The sequence below is a fragment of the Marmota marmota genome, unplaced genomic scaffold, assembly GCF_001458135.2.
Source record: "Marmota marmota marmota unplaced genomic scaffold, marMar, whole genome shotgun sequence".
Lineage (NCBI taxonomy): Eukaryota > Metazoa > Chordata > Mammalia > Rodentia > Sciuridae > Marmota > Marmota marmota.
In genome coordinates, this window is record NW_025999962.1 from 2,479,035 (window position 1) to 2,502,127 (window position 23,093).

The 23,093-nt window shown below is 48.5% G+C and overlaps 2 protein-coding genes and 1 long non-coding RNA gene across 7 annotated transcripts in view; 1 reads left to right on the forward strand and 2 right to left on the reverse strand.

Annotated features, from left to right (window-relative positions):
• Positions 1-931: 931 nt before the first annotated feature.
• LOC125616787 lies at positions 932-2,803 on the reverse strand. The gene is made up of 2 exons (XR_007347531.1): positions 1,814-2,803; positions 932-1,229 (listed from the first exon to the last, which is right to left on the reverse strand). It is a non-coding gene; the product is annotated as an uncharacterized LOC125616787 (long non-coding RNA).
• Cdpf1 (cysteine rich DPF motif domain containing 1) lies at positions 2,764-11,829 on the forward strand. Its single transcript, XM_015501792.2, has 5 exons — positions 2,764-2,924; positions 6,378-6,470; positions 7,720-7,832; positions 8,736-8,847; positions 10,049-11,829. The coding sequence occupies exons 2-5, from the start codon at positions 6,468-6,470 to the stop codon at positions 10,184-10,186; spliced, it is 366 nt and encodes a 121-aa protein (XP_015357278.1). The 5' UTR covers positions 2,764-2,924; positions 6,378-6,467; the 3' UTR covers positions 10,187-11,829.
• Positions 11,347-23,093, reverse strand: part of Ppara (peroxisome proliferator activated receptor alpha) — a 58,648-nt gene continuing 46,901 nt past the window's right edge. For 4 of the 5 annotated variants that reach the window (XM_048802998.1, XM_015501796.2, XM_015501794.2 and 1 more), the window contains 2 exons: positions 20,305-20,752; positions 11,347-18,656 (listed from right to left, as the gene is read on the reverse strand). In XM_048802998.1, coding sequence (XP_048658955.1) covers positions 18,409-18,656; positions 20,305-20,752 — 696 coding nt within the window. In that variant the 3' untranslated portion in view covers positions 11,347-18,408. Of the gene's footprint in view, positions 18,662-20,304; positions 20,753-23,093 lie in introns of all 5 variants that reach the window. The other variant, XM_015501799.2, reaches the window with a different exon arrangement.

A 23,093-nucleotide genomic window follows, 5' to 3' on the forward strand; every position in this document is an offset into this window, starting at 1 on the left:
TCCTTATGTACAAATATTTGAAAGCTATAAGATATGCAAACTGTTACATACGATGTTATATCCACTTACCTTGATAAATATACCTTTATAAGAACAAAACAAAAATTATGTGTGGAACTCTGACTCCTACATAACTAAAAATTGGCAAGAAATCAAAGATAACTGAATTGAATTGTCATTATGCATTTTTGGGCTGCTAATGACTAGATGAGTAATAAAAATATGTAATCCACACATTATTTATTTCACAAATTTTATTTTTCTTGTCTTCTTCAGAAAAATCATTGTGTTAATGTAATAAATATTTCCACATAATAGTGTTCTTGACAACAGTGCCAAATAAAAACAATTGTGTATTCACTGTAATTATGAATAGGACTCCTTAAGTTTTAGATTTAGAATTAAATCATGAATATTAATATCATGTTTAAATATTACTAGGAAGGTACATATGAAAAATTATGAAAACATTACATTTGAAACATTACATTACATATGAAAAATTATGACAGAAAACATTACATTTCTCTATCATTATCTAGTGTTACTGTTATTTCCCAATTAGTACTTTTTCTTGGAACAACAGGATTTCTTTAAGTTCTTCTTCTTTTACATTTTTCAATGCCATCATTTTAAAAACCTAAAAATTAAAGTGGATCTCTTGTCATTTTACTCAAATCTTTCTTCAATAGAAGCTATATCTTGAGCTATAGTGACCAGAAAATAGTCTCTACAAAAATTAGTTTCAGGATTATGCATAAATATTTCCTGGTTCTAATTTCCCTACATTGTACCTGAATGTCATTTTAATGATTATTTCATATGCAGTCTATTTTCTGAAACCACTTTTGGAATACTTTCAATGATTTTGGATTTTTGGTAAGCTTTTTCTAATAACTGAACAACTTTTTAAAATTAACTCTTGGTTGTGCTAAAGACCACAATTTGCTCTTAGTATTTCACTTAACTCTTACACTGCATACAAACTTGTTTTTTTTTTTTTTTTTTTAATATTTATTTCTTAGTTCTCGGCGGACACAACATCTTTGTATGTGGTGCTGAGGATCGAACCCGGGCCGCACGCATGCCAGACGAGCGCGCTACCACTTGAGCCACATCCCCAGCCCAGCAAACTTGTTTAAAATAAGTCTGCTGTAGCATTCATGGGATTACCACAGTGTACCTCATAGGTTAAATCTGACATGCTTCATCAAGTTCATTGGGCAGATCTGGAAAACAAAAACAAAAACAATCTATGAATCTAGTATATTATCTTTAAAGGGATTGGAAGAATATCATTGCTGTAAGCAAAGCTGATGTCTACTAGTGAGGAAATAAAATGCTTGCTAACTCTTGCCCAGGTCCGAGTGGTTCTAGTCCGAGGTATTATTGCTAAAATCCTCCTATTGATACTGCCAGTTACCTGCTTCTTCACGTGTTGAAGCATAATATTAGAGAAGCACGCTGTGGCAAGCATGTAAAACAGGGTTTGTATAAAAAGGGGTAACATAGACTTCTCCCCAGAGGAAGAAGGGGGCCATAGCTGGTATCCTGGTATCCCAAGAAGTGAGGGTGTTCTGCCTTTTTGTATAGCCTAGGCTTCTTTTGTTCTCCTGCTCTCTTTCCCCTTATCTCTCTCCTTTCTTGTGCATGACTAGGTCCAGGAGATGCTCTTGGGATGGCCAAAAGGTGGGAGACAGGCCAGCTGGAGGAGTCAGGGAAGAGTGTTCTGGGCAGGAAGGGGGCCCAGGGTGAATTAATTAGCAACTTTTACAACTCCCTGTAGGGAGGGACAATTCCTGGGGCAGCTTACCTTAGCAACAGGTGGGAGCAGGGGCAGGTTCTTGATAAAGGTGGAGGAAGGGCTCTGAAGGAATTAACATTTCAATCCCTCCATTCTCTGGATTTGACCCTTGCCTATCTGCCTAATTCTGGCTTCACTATAATTCTCAATTCCCCAAAGGAATGAGTCCCAGACACCAGTCCCATTTAAATGCAACTTTAAATGTGGAATTGACAAATGTAGGGTAAATTCTGGTCTACGAGATACAGTTGCAGCCCCATAGGCAATGAGTGAATATGTCTCACAGAGCCTGGGGAATTGGTCCAGAGATCCCACTAACTATGCAGGATGTCGAAGAAGACTGTGGCCTGGTGAAACAGAACAGTGAGACGTGCCGCTGCAGCAGGTCATCTCTCCCACAGAACAAAACCCCTAAACCACCGGGGAAGAGGCGTAGCGGATCCTGTTCTCCCCCAAAGCTCAGGTGAAGACCCACTGCGTTTAGGGAGAGGCCAGGAGTGGAGTCCACAAGCCAAGTTCAGCCTGCTGCCTTCAGAATCCGTGCCTGTAACTCCGCAGACTTATTAGTGCTTCCCATTAACGGGGTCCAGGAGTGGGGCGGGCATTTCAGGGCCAAATAACAGCGGGCTGAAAAGGGCGCGAGGCGCAGACCACCAGGGGCGTCGCCGGCCACTGGGAGGCTTCGAAGGCGCAGCGTCGGGTCCGAAGCCACACACGCCGGGGCTCCTGCTGACCCAGCCCGTCGGCCCGGGGGTGGGCAAAGCCCCCTCCCGCGTGCGGGACGACAGGACGCAGCGAGCTAACAAGGTCCGGCGACCCCGACCTGCGACAGCCCCGGGGGCCGGGCGCCTCGGGGAGGTGCGAACGGCAGGCAGAGCCCGCGAGTTCGGCCGGGGAGCAGCCGGGTCACAGGTTCTACGACGGAACCGGAAGGACGCGACGGAAGCGGAAGCGGAGCCGGGCCGCGCAGGCGCCGTGGAGCCAGGGTCGCGGCGGCGGGCAGCGGTGAGTGCCTGTGCGGCGGCCAGCGTGCGGTGGCCGGCCTGGCGCTCTCTGGGCGCCTCCAGCTCGCGGGCTCCTGCCTTGGCCGGTCCCGGCTGTCTTCCGGCTGTGAGCGGAGGTGGGCGGCACGGCCGTGCGGGCACCCGGGACGGGGATTGGGGGGCGCTGAAGGGCCGCGCGCGCCTATGGCGGGGCCGGCGGTGCGGAGCCCTGCTGATCCCGAGAGCTGGCTGGGAGGCGGCCGGTGTGGACTCGGAGTGACTGGGCTGAGGCCACGCCGTCCCGGGACTGTCACCTGCCGGTTACCTGCTACAAGGGCACCGCGCCCAGCAGCCTCGGTGGGGGTCTAGGTCGCACCAGTTAAGATGCAAAGTGGAATTAGGTTCGCTCGCATCCAGGATTTTCACAAAAGTCACCCGAGGTCTGCATCGGGGCTGGCCAACAACAAAGCTCCTACTGCTGGGCGCACTGCACCTCCCTGGAGTCGTTGGGGTGAGGGGGTCACAGCAGGGAGCCAAGGGGCTGACTCCTAAGGTTGTGCAAGAACTTTGAAAGACAAATAGAAATTCTTTAAGCAAAATGATCAGATAAAGCTAAATGATCTACCAGTCATAAGTTTTCTTGAACCCATCAGACAGCAGGCATCACAGAGGGATCTCTTATCCTATCTTGAATGACCTAGCTTCCTAGGCCCAACAGACCATGGGAGGGCTTGCCATCCACGCTGGTAAGTAGTCAGCTAAGTTTTAATGAAATGCTGAATACCAGCTGTTTTAGTCAGCTCTTTCACTGTTCTGACCAGAAGACATGACAAGAACAATTAGAGGAGGATAAGTTTACTTGGGGCTCACAGTATCAGAGTTCTCAGTCCACAGACAGCCAGCTCCATCCATCATGGCAGAAGGCTGTGGCTGGGGATCAGGACACGACAATCAGGAAGTAGACTTCCCTCACCAGGGACAAAATATATACCCCAAAGACATGCCTTCCTCCTCCAGCCACACCCCACCCATCTACATTACCAACCAGTTTATCAGTTTTAATGCACCAATTAGGTTAAGGCTCTCTTAATCAGTCATTTCACCTTTAAACTTTTTTTTGGGGGGGCAGCTTCTGGAGATTGAATTCAGGGGTACTCAACCACTGAGCCACATCCCCAACCCTATTTTGTATTTTTTTATTTACAGACAGGGTCTCACTGAGTTGCTTAGCACCTTGATTTTGCTGATGCTGGCTTTGAATTCTCAATTCTCCTGTCTCAGCCTCCCAAGCCACTGGGATTACAGGCATGTGCCATTGCTACCAGCTAAACTTGCTTGCATGCGCTTTTGAGAGACACCTCATATCCAAACCATAACACCAGCTATACCAAGTGTGGACTAGGGTTGGTGTATAGAGCCCCTGGGAGCCACAGAAACAAAGAGAGTTTGCAGTCACTCCGGACTCTTCACCAGCATGCACTGTGCTGTGGAAAAGATCCAGGGCAGGGGCAAAAATGCTTTCTTGGTGGTGCAGACTTGGAGGAAGAGGTGGCTGCTGCTCCAGCTGTACCCTATCATTTGAGGTCTCATATACTTGGGGAAGGGGCGGGATTCATGACACATCCACACATCCAGGGTCACAAGGCCTAGGCCTGACGGTAAAGGAAAGATAGAACTACTACTGTGCAGATGACAGTGAGTAGCATGCAGTTGTACCTGCAGCCTCAAGTGATGGTGCAGCAGATGTTGAGAACATTCTGGACAAATAAATCTCACACCCGAGCAAGGTATTGCTGGGGAAATATAAAGCCTGGCATACTCTAAGGATAACAATAGCAACTACAAAACCCAGACCTATGTCAGCTGCTAACTAGAATGATTCAATACCCAGTACTACAGGCTCAGCAGAAACAGGCTTGTTTTCAGGCGTAAGTACTGCTTACCTCCATTCCAAACAGTGTCAAGTTTTCAACCAGAATAGCAAAACAAAAGGCCCCATTGCCAAGGATCAAACAATCAATAGAACCAGAAGCAGATATGGCTCAGATGTTAGAACTGTCAAGACGGAGTTTAAGCATGATTAATATATTAAGAGCTTTAGTGAAAAAGGTAGACAGTATGCATATACAGATGGGAGTTTCAGCAGAGAAGGGAGCAGAAAGAGTTGATGGAAATGCTAGCAAGAAACAGCAGAGGCACAGAATGCCTTCAAAGGGCACAGCAGTTGACTTGCTATAGGTAAGGGGGGAAAATCAATGAACTTGAAGATAGGTCAATAGAGATCGCCCAAACTGAAATACAAGGAGAAGAGAATGGAAAACCCAAAGTAGAGCATCCAAGAACTGGGGGCCAGTATCAACTGGCATTAACATTTGCAGTAGCAATTTCAGCAGAAAAGAGAAATGGAGCAGAAGAAATATTTGTATTTTTCAGAACTAATGAAAGATACCATCCACAGATTGAAGAATTTGCTTACAGCAGCATCATCAGGATAAGTAACTTCAAAACAAAAGAACAATCCTGGAAATTGCTGAAAGCCAAAGATCAAATCTTCAGAGTAGCCAGAAGGAAATTCTGTAGAGATGAGGGGAAAGTCTTGCAGGTAGAAGGAACAGTAGGAGTGAAGGTGAGGAAGTGAGTTTTTGCTGGATAGGTAATTAGCCCCTAGAACTAGCTGCCTGTGGAAAAAGGTCATATCCAACTAAACAGCCTTATATGCCTAAGAAGGGAGCTCACTCCAGCCAGTTGGGAGCCACTTAGGGCTTCCTCTCCCAGCACAATGTGTAGCTTTGGGTTTTTAATAATCCTCTTGAATTTTATCATGATTTTCCTGTATCTATTGATATGACCATATGATTTTCTTCCCTCTGTTAGTGGCATGAATTGTACACACTGGTTTTTGAATGTCAAACCAACCTTGCATTCCTGGGACAAATCTGCTGTCACAATCCATTAGACCTTTGAATTCAACCTGCTAATATTTTGTTTACTTGTGTTGATGTCCATGAGGATGTCGGTCTGTAGTTATGTGATAAAAGCTTTGTCTAGTTTGCGGTGTCATGGTAACACTGGCAGTTTGGTGTCTACAAAATATTGATATCACAAAACCCCAGGAAGTGTTCCTTCTGCCTGCAGTGCTAGAAGAGTTCACATAGGATTAATGCTACTTCTTCACATGCTTGACGGAATTAGACAGCAAAGCCAGCTAGGCATGACATTTTGAAAAATGTATTTTTGTTTGTTTCATTTTTGGAGAAATTTTTAATTATAAATTTCATTTTCTTAGTAAAAATAGGGCTTGTAGGTTTCCAGTATCTTCTGAGTCACTTTTGATAATTGGTGTATTTACTGTTTTATTTTTTAATTTATTTATGTTGGTCCTGGAGATTGAACCCAGGGATTTTTCCCTTTTAATATTTTTAAATATTTATTTTTTGGTTGTAGTTGGACACAATAGCTTTATTTTATGTGGTGCTGAGGATCGAACCCAGGGCCTCACATGTGCTAGGCGAGCGCTCTATTGCTGAGCCACAACCCCAGCCCTGCCCTTTTTATTTTTGAGACAGGATCTCACTATATTACCCATGCAGGCCTTGAACTTGCATCCTCCTGCCTTCAGCCTCCTGAGTCCTGGGATTACAGATGTGCATCACTGTGACTGGCTGATGATTGGCTGATAAATGGTAAAAATTTTTGGTTAAAAGTAATACACGATGTTCCTTTATTATCTGCAAAGTGTTTCTAGTCTTAATGATGCTGCTTCTTTCATTCCTGAGAGTAATAATTTATGTCTTCTTCAACTTTTCTTGATCAATCGAATTAGAGGCTATCGATTTTATTTAACTTTTGGAATAAGCAGTTTGGCTTTATTGAGTCTTTTTCTGTTGGCCTTTACCCCATTTCTTTGACTTCTGTTTCTTTTTTTATTATTATTTTCTTCTTTTCTACATGTGTTGGGTGTTATTTGCTTTCTCCTCCTAGCTTCTTAAGAAATCATCACTATAGGATTGAGTCTAAATATTCTTTTCTAGTGTAAACATGCAAAGTCATGAAATTCCTTCCTGAAAACCATGTAAGCTGCATTCTGCACATTTTGGTGTGTTGTATTTTAGTTTTCATATAGTTAAAAATATTTTCTAATTTGTCTTGTGATTTCTCCTTTGGACTATGGCTTTTTAAGAAGTATATTGCTGAATTTCTAAGTATTTAGGGAATTTCCAGGTACCTTTCTGTGATTGATTTCTAATGTAGTTGTTTCATAGTTGGCGTACATACGTGACAATTCTCATCTTTCAGAGCTTGAGGCTGGTGTCACAGCCCAGCAGTCCATCTCGAGCACACTCAAACATCACATGCGATTGTGAGCAGGTCTTGGGCTTGCTCTGAGCTCGGGATTTCTTGTCTGTAAGGGAGGCTTGCATTTTGTGGGTAAAAAATATGCACCAGACCATCGAGTGTCTGAGATGGGGGTTTGTGGTTCTGAAGGTGTGTTAGTCAGCTTTCTTGCTGCTGTGACTAAAGGACCTGACCAGCACAATTGTAGAGGAGAAAAGGTTAATTTGAGGGCTCACAGTTTCAGAGGTCTTAGTCCATAGAAGGCAGGCTCCAATCTTGGGGCTCAAGATGAGGCTGAACATCACGGCAGAAGAGTGTGGCAGAGGAAAGCAGCTCACATCATGAGGAAGCAGAGAGAGAGACTCTACTCACTAGATACAAAAGTACACCCCAAAGCCATGCCCCAGTTCCCACTCCTCCAGCCACACCCACCACTTCAGTTAATGCCATCAGGGATTAATTGACTGATGAGGTTAAGGCTATGCCCCAATCATTTCTCCTCCAAGCCTTCTTGCATTGTCTCACACATGAGCTTTCGGGGGAAAACACATCCAAACTATAATAGAAAGTGACATGCCCTGTCTTTTCATCTTGCAGATGGCATCTGAGGCAGAGTGCTGTCCTCTGGGTGTGTTCAAGTGCCAGCTCTGTTCTGTGACAGCTCCATACAGCTATGTGGGGCAGAAGCCCCCCAACACCCAGGCTGTTGTGTGAGTACATGTTTTGGGAGCCAGTGCCCGGGGTGGTTTGGCGGATGCTGGGCCAGAGTCTGACACCTGGCTTGGGTGTTGTGCCTCAGGCCTGTTCCTGCCCAGGCTTTGGGTGTTTCAGGTGTGACCGGTAGAGGCCCAGGCAGGACTTGAGGGCTTCTCGGATGTCCAGCTCCCAGGCTTTTCCTCCTAGCACAGCCCAGGGTTCAAGGACTGTTCCAGCCACGGGGTAGAATCTGTGGCCACGCTGAAACATCCCAGCAGTGGGCAACAGAAGCCATGGTGGCCTCATCATTTGGGGCTATGCCCTATTGTCTGGTGCTACTTCCTGGGAGGGACACCGTCTTCCTTGCTGTCCCGGTAGACGTGAGTGTTGAGGACCACCTCATGTGGGTCTGTCCACAGCAACCAAGAGTGGACCTGGTCTAGCACTTGCTTCTTGACCTTTCCATGTCAAATCAGAGGCCACATGGGGGAAAGCCGACCATGGCCCACTGGCAGGGGCACCAGGCTCCTTTCTTCTAGCTGTGGTTCTTCTGCTGACCAGGAATTGTGTCACCATGTAACCCTGCTGGTGTGAGAGCTGGCAGCTTGGGGGAGCCTTGTGTCCACACCCAGTGGTGAGACTGGGGTTGGGACACACTGGGACAGCCCTTCTTGTTATTAAAAAGGACTTCTCTCTACACAGATGGCTGGTGTAGACCAAGACTGGTTCAGGTCTCAGTTCTCTCCTGGCCTGCAGTGGCTTGGCCATTCTGTCACTACCCTGTGGCAGAGGTGGACAGTCCCTCCTCTGCTGAGCCTAGGCAGGGGTGCAGGTCCCAGCAGGTCCCCTATTGCACAGCCAGTGCCGTGGCTCGCAGCCAGGTGTCCACTGGCTTAGGTTGGGCTTGTCTCCTGCAGCCTGCTGGAAGAGAGCTACGTCATGAAGGACCCCTTCACTTCAGGCACAGACAGATTCCTGGTCCTTGGGTCCCGGTGCAGCTTGTGCAGCAGGCTGGTGTGTGTGGGTCCGGTAGGTAAGCCGCAGGGCCAGGACTGCCTGTCCTCACTGTGGGGATCTGGGGGCCCGCCCGGCACAGGTGGAGCCAGGGAAGCCTTTGTCGGAGGGCAGGTGAGGGTCAGGTGGAGTGTCTTGGCCTGGACAAGGAGTAGAACTAGATCCTTGCACTGTGGTACTGGCATGTGGCCAGTGTGACCAGAGAAGTCCTGGAGGCTGAGAAGTCCATGAGCATCTGCCGCAGAGCAAAGCACACAAGAGGGAACAGACACAGACAGCACCAGCCCACCAGCCCACCCCTCAAGGTCGGCTGATGAGGGCGTGGCCGAGCCTTGCACAAGCAGGGGTCAGGAGAGGTGGTGGAGGGTGAGGCACAGGAGAGCAGGTGAGCAGAAGGGAGGTGGCCCACACGGGTATCTCCATGGCAAAGGACTGCTTCCAAGAACTCAGGCAATTTGGTTAGTAGTTGAGGCATATGCTATGGTGCTAAGGGGCTGGAGAGAGACCCCCAAAATAGGGTGGTCCAAACAAGAGATACAGTTATTTACTCATTTTCTTATATATGAGTCTATGACAGGCAGTCCTTGCTGGGTGGACTGTGCTGCTATCATCAACATACAACATCCACTTGGGTCCACTATGGCTCTTGTAGCTTCTACCATCACATGTATATCCCAGCTAGCAAGAATGGACAAGGGAACATATGTCCCTTCCTTTGGAGGGCGTGATCAGGAGGTAGCATACTCATGATGACACCCCTGACCATACTCGCCACATGGCCATACCCAGTTGCAAAGCGGGCTGGGAAGTGTCCTGACCTGGGTGCAAGGGGGAATCTCAGCAGTTCTAGTATTGAGGGTCATGAAGGAGAGTGGACGTGGCTGGGAGGGTCTGGCCTCCTGCCCAGACCAGTCACTGATTGGTGGCCTCTCATCCCCTGCTACTCCTGGCTCAGGCACTTGCCAAGGCCCTGTTCTGCTGAGATAACCGAGCGAGGACTCAGGACTTCAGCCCGAAGTGGGCTCTACTCCTGATGGCGCAGGGCAGGCCCGGCATCTGTCCCCCCGTACCCCCTGCCTCCCGGATGCCTTGCCAGACCCTGAGCTCTTGCTGCTCTGGCTGTGGCCCCCGCCCTCCCTGTGCCTGTGGGGGGCCGCTGGCAGCTCTGGAGGAGCAGCAGTGTCCAGGCCGCTCACTGCCCCCTCCCCTGCCCCAGGAGTGCAGCTTGTTCTACAGCAGGAGGTTCTGCCTCCCTTGTGTGCAGGACAACATCAGTGCCTTCCCTCGGGAAATCCAGCAAGACGTGGACAAAAGGAAAGGTCCTAAGCGGCCCTCCAGCCAGCCCTGTCCTTGAACGTGAGTGCAGTCTGTGCCAAGTGGGCAGCAGTCTCCTGTGCAGAGCGCCTGGCCTGGTAGGGAGCAGCATCTGCAGCCCAAGGGAGTGGAGGAGCCGTGCCAGGAGGTGGAGCAGACAGCCTGTGGGTCCAGCCTGGTGCTGCGGAGCTGCCCCTAGGGCTGAGGATTCTGAGTGAGAGGGACACTCCCTTCAGTGGGCAGCTCGGGTAGCCTGGAAGGCGCACACATGAGGCCTGGAACATGGTGGAGGGCCACGCTGCCATCTGTGCACAAGGAAGTCACTCTCCGAGGCTGCCTTCATGCACAGCAGTAGGTCTGGGGGACAGGATTTTTCCTTTACATCCTTATGTAAGCTTGGAAATGTCCTGCATCTTGACCACTCACTGCCCATTACCGACATGACTGTGAACCTGAAGAGCCCACCAATGCTTTGAAAAGAAATTCTTCCACAAGACACTTGGAGACTGGATGTCCCCATAGGCACTCTGGGATGGCAGTGTGAAGATGTTTTTTGTGGACACTTTGGGCAAGACATCATGGACAGGCAGTGGAGGGGGTGCTGGGAAGCCAAGTGTCGGCTTTCCAGCTGCTCAGGCTGGCTCCAGCCCGGGCCCCGCTGCACGCTCTGCCCTGCACTCTCAGGTCAGGAACACTGGCTTCCTTCCCTTATGCCACCCCTCGCCACCCTGCACTCAGCCCTCTAGTCCCACAGCCTCCCAGGGGTCCCCGTGTCTGCTTAGAGTCTCAGAGGCAGGAACTGCTGCCTTACTCTGTGACCACGGCAAGGCCGACCACCAAGTTGGGTGAGATATAAAGATCTTTGATGTGTACACTGGATTTTATTTAAGAGCTTCCTAGGGGCCGGAATTGTGGCTCGAGTGAGAGCGCTCGCCTTGCACTTGTAAGGCACTGAGTTCGATCCTCGGCACCACATAAAAATAAAGATATTTAAAAAAAAAAGCTTCCTGTTTCGTGTACTTCAGATTCATGGATATCATGTTCTGGGGCCACATTGTCCTAGATCCATTCTGTCCTGCAGGGCAGAAGGTGACCCTGTGGTGACGGCGAGCTCCAGCAAGGGCAGGCCCAGAGCAGACCCAGCTGGGCTCGGTCTGTACAGAGCAGCTCTTCTCACAGCATCATTCAGGACTCACCGGGTAATCTTAAAAAATAGTTTATTTTTTAAAACCATTAAGGCAAAACTGTGCCCTGAAATTAACCTTTTACATTCACCAGTCTTACAGTAGGACATTCCAAACCTAAGTTCTCATGAATTCAGGAAACAGATTAACGAGTGTGGTCAGTTCACTCTCCTAAGAGGAAAGTGAAGACCCAAGATCTAAAAGAATTAAGGCCATGCTATAGCCATTTCCACATCACCTGGAACCAATCAGTTACCATGACTAGAAAAATGACACCTGCTTTCCTGTGCACACCCTGGATTCCTGAGGTCCTGGATGTCCCCATACCTGGGGAGGACCCTGGAGCCAGCTTGACGATTCCAACTTGAAACTGCTGCATTTACTAGAGCGAGGAGAGGGCTCTGAGCCCGAGCACTGAGGGCGAGAGGCACATAGGAGCAGTAACCATGACTGGCAAACGCTCTCCCCAGGGTTTTAGCATAACAGCACGGTGGATCCCTGTGGGTGTCAAAAATATACACCACAAAGAAATTTGGCCAAGAAACTGAAAAGGACGTGTGGGAGGCTCCTAGGCTCTGTGCTTCTGGTTTGGCCATCGAAGGCCACCATAGAACCTGCAGGTGCAAACAATAGTGTTCCAGATGGCTAGAGCTCTTTGGTAGTAACCCATAGGTGGTGCCCTGAAGAGCAGGAGCTGTTTACCAAGCAGGAATACACAATGGTCCAATCAGAACACTAGTACGAAGTGACCTGCAACCTGGGGTCTGCGGAGGCTTTGCTGGTAGAAATGCATAAAGACAGACTTGCACTTCTGCATGTAGGGGATGCTGAAGGGGGATCTACACACTGAGATAAAGCCTGCATGGCTCAGAAGAGAAAAACTGGTGTGCGTGTGTGCGTGTGCAATTGCATTTCAGTTGTTTTGTCTCAGCTTCATTTTCAGTAGGTTCACAAGTCAGCCTTTTAAGCATGTACATCACAAACGCTGATTTAAGAAAACAAATGTTTGCTGTTAGATGTATGATTGCAAGTTAGCTGTTTGTATTTTTTTTTTGGTACTGTAATTGAACCCAGGGGTGCTTAACCACTGAGCCTCATCCCCAGCCTTTTTTTTTTTTATATACTTTATTTGGAGACAGGGTCTCGCTGAGTTGCTTGGGGCCTTGCTAAGTTGCGAAAGCTGGCTTTGAACTTGTGATCCTCCAGCCTCAGCCTCCCAAGCCTCTGGGATTATAGGCGTGTGCCATCACGCTGGTTATATTGGGATTTTTTTTTTGAAAACTCAAGTCACAGTATTTAAGATATAGTTATTGACGTGATTCTTTTTACCATACAGTGTTGATAAGGTAGTGGCATTCAACATGAGTAATACTGTAACCTTACCAAGAAGGGCATTACGTGGTGTTCACTTATTGTGAGGTATATTTCATTTTAGGCCTGGAAAAGGAACTGACTGTGTCTTTAAAGAATGAAGTTTCCAAAAGTGATGGACTCTCCAGAAGGCCAGCCACTGGGCGATCTCCAGGGCCAGAGCCCATCCTCGCTGACTAAAGGCAGAGGTGAGGCCCCAGGGGTTCGGGGAAGGTGGAGAGAGGGTCCCTTGCAGTTTGGGACACGGCAGCTCACACACCCCTGCCGCTGGCCTCACCGCTTGTCCTAGGCAGCACCACGGTGGTGCCAGGGCTGGCTTGTGCCTGGCATCCATGGTGCCGTGTCAGTTCATCAGATTCAGGGACTTGTGATGGCGGGGAAGACAGTGAGAGCAGGAGCCTGGCCTCTCTTCTCAAGAAAAAACCTTGGAGGTTTTCACTGTTTAGCCGACTGGCAAACTTTAAAACAAAACAGAACGTCACAGGTCTCACTGCGCTGTCTGTGAAGTAAAAATGGACGTTCCTTGTTTCTCTTTGCCATCAACAGCTGCAGGGCCATTAAGTGCTGGTCGTGGTCAGGTGCCCTGATCCCACTGCAATGTGGATGGACACCACTGGGTCGTACTCACTGGCTGAGAACTCGGAGAGGATCTGGCAACATGTATCTCAGCGGGACCACGGGAGTGGGGGGTGGGGGAGTAGCCCAGCTTCCCTCCCAGGAGGGGCTCTCTAGGGAGAAAGGAACCCATTAGGTTTCTCATGTCTCAGACTGAGACTCTGAGAAGCAAGTGGGCGGCTAATGGGACTCCAGCTCTGAGAGGCCTCAGGGGTCCTGGGGCTACTCATAAGGGGACAGCAGCCTCTCCCTGCCCTCTCAGGAGGGGCCACACACCACCTTTTTCTGATGAGCCTGCAGCTCTGCTGAAGTAAAGTTTGAGAACTCGCTGCAGCCCACTGAGGTGCCCCAGGGACAGCACTGTGTGTCATTAAGCCAGAGCATGCATAAGGGTCCTTATCTGTTTTCAAACAAAATTTCCAATTTCACATTTCAGTGTGACTTTAAAGAAATAAAATGGCCTCCTACATTCATAGCCAGACCAAATCTATTGCTCTAATTCCTACCCTAGTCTGCTTAACAGGCAGGGTGGGGGGGGGGCGGCAATGAATTTTCCTCAATTCTATTAAAATGGCATCTAATTATGTGTGTGTGTGTGTGTGTGTCCCAGAAAAAACCTAGACACCAACCTTTGAGCTCTCTCTGATATTTCTAGATAGAAGGTCTTGGAGGAGTACATGACTTGGAGAAAGGCCAGGTGATGAGTCAGTGATGTAGAAGATCCCTTGGTAAGAGGTCCCTGGCTGTCACCAGCACAGCGGAGGCAGATGGAGACCTATCTGTCACCACCCTTTGTTTGCTGCTCAAAGCTGAGCTGCCTTAGAGCTTTCTCTGTAATATCTGTGGACGTGATGTCTGAAGATGGGCTAGACTGTCAGCTCTCACTGTCCCTGTCCCTGGGAAGGTATGCAAGTCCCCTGTGATGACGACTCATTGGTCAGAAGTGTGCCTGTGCAGCTGCCCAGATCTTAGTGCTACTTATAAAGTGACAAATAAAGACAACCCCCCCCCATGGCAGTGCCAGCATCACACTGAAACAAGCGTCCTGGGACACCTTTTCATAATCAGCTCAGTGGCATCAAGTTGACTTGCAACTTCTAGAAAGTATGATGCCCTTGCCTATCTTGAGTCTACACCACATCCTTAACTTAGAGGAAGACTCATGAGGTAACTCCTCAGGGCACTGCCTCAAGTCCCCAGGCCACCACAGTCGGCAGCTTCAGCCGCAAGAACGTGGGCTGAGCAAAGGGTGACCTCCCAGGTCCTGGAGACTCGGGACTCCAGCTAGCTTGTTGTCCCTGGTAGGATGGAGGAGGCGGGGAAGGTGGACAGGCACCACACCCTTCCTCCCCAGTCTGGATGTTTCCATTTAAAATGGAGGCAGATTCTGCATCTGTCCCCTCCAGGGGCTGCAGAGGGAGGAGGCCACGGGAGCCCGCCCTGCAGGCTCGGTGCTGAGCATGTTGAGAGGACATGGGTTGAAGAAGTCCTTCGAAGGGGCCAGAGGTCCTCTGACAAGATGCCACTCTCAGCTGGAAGCATAGACTTTCCGGTTCAAACAACGGGTCCTTCTTTAAACCAGATTCAACACAGACACCTGTGGCCACTGGGCCAGGACAAAAATTCCCCTCCATTAGGCATCGGCTGCTAAGTAGCAAATATGCCCCGTGTCACAGTAGGTTGAGAAGGGGCTTACAATGGGAACCGCTTGGAGTCGGACAGAGGAATGCAGAGGCAAGTGACAGCAGAGGGAGGCGTCTGTCAGGGTCTCTCCTACAGAAGGGCCTGGATTATTGTGGTCAGCAGGAGGGAGGGCTCCTGCAGCAGGGCCGTCAAGTCTTGCTCAGTCTTAGCTTCTCTAGGTGCGGGCAGTAACTGTTACACATGGACCTCTGTAAGACTTCCGTTAAACAACAAAACTGCCTTTAGAAAGTCACACGGTCTGCCATCTCCTTGTGTGCGACAGTCAGAGGTGTGTGAGCCATCAAGGAACCCTGACAGCACCGACTGGTATAGAGATGCCAGAAAGGCCAAGGGTTCTGCCCGCCTTAGCTCCAGCAGTGGGGCTGGGCACGCCTATTGAGGTAGCTGCTCCATGAACAGGAGGCGTTTGCCAACTGAGTCGTTCACTTGTCTCTTCTGTCAAACATTTTCCTAGTGCCTTGGGGTTCTAGGCCTCTCTGGGGATGCTGCATTGTCCCTGGACCCTCCACATGATACCAGAGGTGATCCATTCCTTCAGGGTCTTAAATGGCCCAGTGTTAAGAAGGGCCTCAGCACCAGCAGAAAGGTACCTTCATAGCTCTTAAGAAGAGGGACAGCTCTGGTGGCATTCTTGAGTGTGCCAAGTCCTGGGTTTCTTTCTCAACCACTTCACGTTGAATTTCATTTGTGTGGGCACACACTCTTTAGGAAGATGCTTTAAACTTATCAATGAACTGTGTGGAGGTCATGGGGAACAGGCAGCAAGGTGGGAAGAAAGGACCAGCTTAGCTTGCTGGCTGGCGCTCTGAGGACAGCACTGCTGTGAGTCCTGCTGGCATAACTGGAGGCCTCTAATTAAGACGATCTGCACTCACCCCGTTGGCCTGGTGCCCATAGGCGCTCAGGTTTCCCAAGGATGGTAGGTACAACATTCAGTGTGCCAGAAGCTCTGCTGGAACACCAGGAGGCAGGAGAACAGGGACTCACTGAGCAGAGAGGGTCCCATCTGGCTGTGAGCCCTACAATCTCAGCTGCACCCCTGCTTGTGCCTTATTCTACTCAGCATCTGGGGCACAAGGGTTATGTGCAGTCTGGGAGTCTGGCACTTGTTACTGCTAAAAGGCGAGAAAGTGAAGAACTGGGAAAGTTGGAGATTTTCTGTTTTCTGCCTGAGGAAGTGGGTGCCACCCATGTGGTCTAGAGGTTCCTGACCTGTCACACACGTCTCTGCTGTACTTTTTGCTGATGCCCAGTGACACCTAGCAAATAGTGAGTGCACTCTTGGTTGCTCCTATTGAAGTGCTGCCATCTGGTGCATGATCATCCAGACTGGATTATTGATACCCTGAGAAATCTTTGATTAAGTGATCCAAGACATTCAGCATTGCGTGGCCATTAGGGACTGATACTGAGATGGGACATGTGATTTTCCTTCCTATTAGCAGAGGTGAACAATGTCAAGTGACTTCTGGGCAGAGGTCTGTGGTCTCCAGCTCCACTGAGGATATCACTGGTCACCTTGCTGGGCCTAAGAGAACCAAGGAAATGAATTGCAGCCTTGGCATCTCAGAGTGGGCATTCTCCGCATAGGCAACAACACTGATGCGCCGTGCCCTGCAACCTGAAGGCTGGCTTCCCTCGCAGTGAGGCCAACCCCCGAGTGGGACCAGACATGGAAATACTTTTCTCTGGACTTCTGATTCCTAGGACACTTGGGCAGACTGCTTGCTGGTGGTCAACAGATCCTTTGGATCATATTTTATTTATTTATTTGTTTTTGTACTGGGAGTTGAACCCAGGGCCTCGCACATGATAGGCCAGTGCTCTACCACTGAGCCACATCGCCAGCTGGATCATATTTTTTAAAAAAGAAAAAAGATAGGGATAAATGTAATTTTTAAAAAGGATGTTTGAACCAAAATTTTCACTTGTTTTCTAGCTGAAATCCCCAGTCCTTTTTATTGGTGCCTTTTCCCAGTGCTGATCCCAGGAACTTTATCAGGACCAATCCTACTCATTCTTGAACAACAAATACTATTAACCTCAGAAAAACCAAATTTCCTAAAGATGGGGGTAGCACACAGGATCCAGCCAGGGCTTAGATGTGCACAACCCCGAGGAGAGGAGGCAGTGATATAGCAGGCTCAGCCCACCTCTGGCTGGAGCAACTGCCGGATGTTCTCCATGTGCGTCACCTGCCTGGTGGACAGAGGGAAAGGCCTCCAGGACTGTAGTTTCTAGACAAATAATGGGCAAAAACCAATGTTTTAGACATTGAGAACACTGCCTCACATAGGTAGTAGGAACAGAAGCCTTGCCTATCTCGGTCTTTAGTAAAACCAAACAAAACCCAACCATGGTGAAATCTGAGAGCAGGCAGGACTGTCTCATGCAGGACACCACACCTTGCCTTGTTCTCCAGGACCACCCTGCCCAGGTGACAAAGGCACATTTGCCTCATCTTCACTCCAGGGAGCTTCTCCAATTAAAAAAAAATTAACCATCATATTTTAAAAGGCAATGCAAGAAATGACAAAGGGACTGCCGAATGGGCCAGAGGGACACAACACTCGTCAGTTTGTCCCTAAAACTGATCTCACACCCGCAAACAGCCTGACTGAATGCAGGTTGACAGGAGTGGGGGGTGGGGGAGAACACTCCCCGAGGGCCCCTCCTGCTCACCAGACACCAGCCTCAGCCCACCGCGGGTCTTGGGAGGTCTTGGGATCATCCACACCCACCCAGAAATGGGCTTTTCAACGTATGATTTGTGACCATGAAAACGGTGAGCCAAAAGGACACAATGGCCAGATCTCCATAGCTCATCAAATCCTTCTTGAAAACTCTCAATCCTATGATTAAAAACCAGCCCACTGTCTTTCTTCCAATTCAGGAAATGGAACTGAAGTCTTCCAAATAAATATTTCACTGCTTTTTAAATATGTAACCTTTGGCTATATCTAGATTTATAGGATTATAAATGTTAAAAAGTGCTGATTAGTTTTCCAAATTATAAGGGAGTACAACAGTCAAAAGGGTGGGAAGAAGGGAAAGACCAGGTATTTTGAGGTTACTCATTAATCAAATGGCAAATTACTAATGTGATATAAAGATATGTGCACCGATTAACACTGGGCTGGTGAAAATCAGACCCTGTACCATCACTCCCCTTAATCTCCAAGTGCGGACTGTTCACCCTGTCGCCAGCGCCTGAGTACTAGGCACATTCTTAGATGTACTGCTGGAGAAGGGGAAGACGTGGAGAGGAGCATTACCGTCACCCAGCCCTCAGGCTTCCCAGTGTCTGAGACTAAAAGGCTGGAAATCTGTGCAAATCCATGCTGCTCCCATTTCTCCTTGAAAAGTGGTTGCCGTGCATTCACAGAGATCAGTACATGTCCCTGTAGATCTCCTGCAGCAAAGGGTGCAGAGCTGCATCCGACTCTGTCTTTTTGATGGTCTGCACGAGCTGTGCGTGTTCTGTGACCAGCTGCCGGAGGTCCACCATTTTTTGAAGGAGCTTTGGGAAGAGAAAGGCGTCGTCTGGATGGTTGCTCTGTAGGTGGAGTTTGAGCACATGCACAATGCCCTCCTGCATTTTCTCAATGTGTCCTATGTTGAGAAGGCCAGGACGGTCTGTTCTCGAAGGAAGAGAGAGATGTTCAAGTAAATAATCATCTCATAACTGCTTATCAGCCTGGGGACCAGACACTCCTACCTCACACGGCCTTCAGATGTCAGCCTGACCAGGACCCAATAAGGATGACAGGAATGAGTCATTCCTCAGTAGTCACACAACCAGGACACAGTCCCTCCTTACGTCCCCCTTGCAGGGGACCCCCTTTTGGATCTGCCTGACTAACACCTGTCAGGGAAAAGAACTAAAAGCCTCGGGAGCAGTGGCACATCGTAGTGGCAGGTGACCACTCTCGTACCACGGGAATTCAGTCCTTCTGTCCCAGCCTCAAGCTCCCCCAGAGATGAAGCAGTGACTGTGTGGGACTTAGGCTGGTGGGTTAAGGACAGTACTGTCACAGGCACCTTCTGACATGACTCAGGTGAAAGAGGAGAGCAAGAGATGAATGAGGCTGGGGTGGACAGGATGCTGAGGAGACCTGGAGTGTGGAGGACTTCCCCTGAACAGTCTCAGCCCGAGTCCTGATCTTGGTCCAGAAAACACTGCCCCATTCACACCCAGCAGGCGGGGGTTGAAGGCCCACTCATTACTGTGCTCTTCAAGCGTGGATAATGAAGGGAAATTTTATCTTCATTTTTTTTTTTACTTGTAAAGTAAATATAAGTATTAAGTTTTAAACAGAGAAATCATTTAAAAGACAGACCACCTCTCTTGTAATTTTAACCCCACCTAATAGATTTAACCTATCTCACTGGACATGGCTAGATACACAGGATTAGTACAGTACTATATCATCCTTTCTACTACGTCTTGATCAAACAAAGGACAGTTATCAATTGTGCATGCCTCTTGCCCTTGCATCATTGCTGCTGGGCCATAGCAGCAATTCCTTCCATCTGACCAGTGCCCAGACAGATGCCAGCAGGTAGAGTGAGGAGATCATGGTGGACAGCACAGCTGTGGCAGTGGGTGACTGCCCCCCCCACTGGTCTCTGCCTAGGCTGGGCAAGGTCAGCTGAGCTTACAGTAGGTGGATGACTTTCCTAGACTTGAGACATGGCTATTTAAAGAAACATGACACTGAGCCAAAAATCTGGCGTTGCAGAGCAGCTCCACAGAGAGGCCCGATTTCCCTGCCTGGGATCCGTTTCCTCTGGCAGAGCAACACTCGGGATTGCTGCCCACGAACAACCAGTATTTTTCATTGTGAGGTAGCATAAGTGTTACCAAGAGTGACAGCTGTCATACCAACATCTGTATGGCACTGTATAGAACATTAGCTATAGCATGGATAGAGCAACAACAGCTGTGTTGAATATTAATTAGTACTATAGAATGCCATCCTATAGTACCAATGAAATCTGATATGCTTGTAATGCTAGATATAATCACATTACTGTGGAGCATATAAAATCATCATCAATGTTTATATAATATACAACGGTGTACACCATAATATCACACAACACTGCCAGGGCTCCCCCATAACTCCGCTCGGTGGCAGCTCCGGCTTAGGCACCTTCCCCCCTTGCAGTGCCCATTTTGACATAATGGAGCTCAAGCCGGCACTGGGATGACAGTTACCAAGTCCCTCAAGAGAGGAGCCCGTAAGTGACTGGACACCAGTGGATTAAGTCGAGTACTTACCTCCACAGCAAATTATAGCAGCCACAAAAAGGGAGATGTCACTGTCGTCCAGCTCCAGTGCATTGAACTTCATGGCGAAGTCAAACTTGGGTTCCATGATGTCACAGAAAGGTTTTCTCAGATTTTTCAGGAATTCCCGTGTTATGAAGCCATTGCCATATGCCACCAGCATCCCATCTTTGTTCATCATGGAGGAAAGCATTGTGAATATGGCCTCATAAACGCCATATTTGAGCAAAGTGACTTGGTCATTCAAGTCCAAGTTTGCAAAGCCTGGGATGGCCTTGGCGAACTCCGTGAGCTCTGTGACGGTCTCCACCGACATGCACTGGCAGCAGTGGAAGAAGCGGACCTCGGCCTCCTTGTTCTGGATGCCATTGGCCACCATCTTGGCTACAAGAGTCTTTTCAGCCATGCACAACGTTTCCATGTCATGGATGACAAAAGGCTGAAAAGAAAGACCCTTACATCAGGCAGGCAGGTCATGATGAGCTATCTAAGTGCTGAGTCCTGATATAACTAGGTGCTCTTAGTTATGGTAAACCAGTGAGGAGCTACCAAGTCCAGGTCACAGCCCCATAACTGTGTACACTTTTTAAAAGATGTTAAAACCAAGTTCTGGCGATGGAAGAAGAGACGGTTAGCCACGTTATCAGCATGGGGTGATGTGTCTGGTGAGGCTGAGAACAGGCATGAACCAGCTGCTGGCCAGAATTAACATCTCTGTGCCAAGCAGGAGGAATGACAGCATCTGGGGGATCTGACTTACGGCCTGTCCCACAGCACACACGTGTGCTCACACACACACACACACACACACACACACTCACCACATCAGTAAGGAAGTGCGGCCAGCACCATTTCGGGGCCCACCTGGCACACTGAAGCACAGAGCAGCAGCAGCTCAGTGGTTTTGAGAATAGTCTGCCAGAGGCCAGACACACCACTGAACACACCCGGCCCTGCGGCCTGAGTGCTCCCTATTTCTGGGCTGCCAAGCATCGCCAGGAGCTGCAGTGTTGAACCTCAGTGAGGGCTGCTGGGTGGGCCTGCAGCACACGTGGATAGGCTGGGGACAAGCAGGCTGCCTGCGAGATGTTTAAGAACTGGAACGTATAGATAGCACAGAAGTAGACAAAAACCTGACTCCACCTGAGGAAAGGCGACACTACCTGTACTTGTGAGTGAGAGCACATTCTCAGCACAAAATTCAGAGCAGCCAGGCGCTGTGGTACACGCCTTTAATCCCAGCTACTCAGGAGGCTGAGGCAGGAGGACCACGAGTTTAAGACCAGCCTGGGCAACTTCGCAAGGCCCTGTCTCAAAAAACAAGCAACAGCAAAACTGAAAGCCAACTTTCTAAATAGCTCAAATCTGAATAAGGAAGACAAAACAGTCTCTTTCCAACTTTAACCACAGGCCAGATGGGTGGGCACCATGGTGCACACCTGTAATCCCAGCGACCCAGGAGGCTGAGGCAGGAGGATCACAAATTTGGAGCCAGCTGAGCAACCTAATGAAATCCTATCTCCAAAAAAAAAAAAGAAAAGAAAAGAGCTGGGGATGTGGTTCAGTGGTAAGTGCCCCTAGGTTCAATCCCTAGTATTGGGGGGAAAACATCAGGCCAGATAACCATTGTTTTGAAAAAAATTGGAGCATAGTTATGCTTCACAAAAAAAATGAAGCACAGATTTAAAGAATTGATATTCACAGGGTGGACCAGAAAGACACACACAGTGACCTCTGCATCTGTGGGTTCTGCATTCTGCATCCGCAGAGTCCAAAAAAAAATTGGATCAAAAATATTTTTTAAAAAAATTGTGTCTGTACTTGAGCTGGGTGCGGTGGCGCACACCTGTAGTCCCGGTGGCTTTGGAGGCTGAGGAGGAGGATCGCAAGTTCAAACCAGCCTCAGCAAAAGTGAAGCAAAAGTGAAGCACTAAGCAACTCAATGAGACCCTGTCTCTAAATAAAATACAAAACAGGGCTGGGGGTGTGGCTCCGTGGTTGAGTGCCCCTGAATTCAATCCCCGGTACCAAAAAAATAAAAATAAAAAATTTGTGTCTGTACTGAGTCTGTACAAGCTTCTCCCTGCCCACCACCCCCAGCAGTGTTTGGGATGAAACCCAGGGCTTTGCCCACGCTAGGCAAGGGCTTTGCTATTGAGCTATACCCCCAATCCCCAGACATTTATTTTCTTGTCATTATTCCCTAAACACAGCATAACAACTACTTCCATAGTATTTATATTATATCAAGCATTAGAAATCCTGTAGAGATGACCTTCAGTATATGGGAGGATGTGCATAAGTTCTCAGCAAATTCTACCCTATTTTAAATAAGGGTCTTTAGCACCCTGGATTTTAGCATCCATTGGCTTACTGGACTCAGTCCCCCACAAATACAGAGGGAAGACTGTATTTTTGAAGGATAAATGGGAATATTCTCTCAATTACAGGAAAACATACTAGTAGACCACTTTACCTTTATTCAAATAACTGTCATATTTTCTTTCATTTTTCTTTGGTGTCACTGGGGCTCAAACCCTGGGTCTCACTCTACCAAGCAGCTGCGTCCCTGGCCCATAATTGTTTTTCTAAAGTACATAAATGAAGGTGTTGAATAAGTAAAGTGGTTCTATGGTTTAAAAAAAAATTAGAGCAGTTCTGAGTTAAATCTTGGGACCTCCCAGAATCTTCACCATGGCAAATGTGTACTGCAACTCTTCCAGAATGAGGCTAGGTGAGTGGAGGCTAGAGTACAAGTGGAGGAGGGGGAGGAGGAGGGG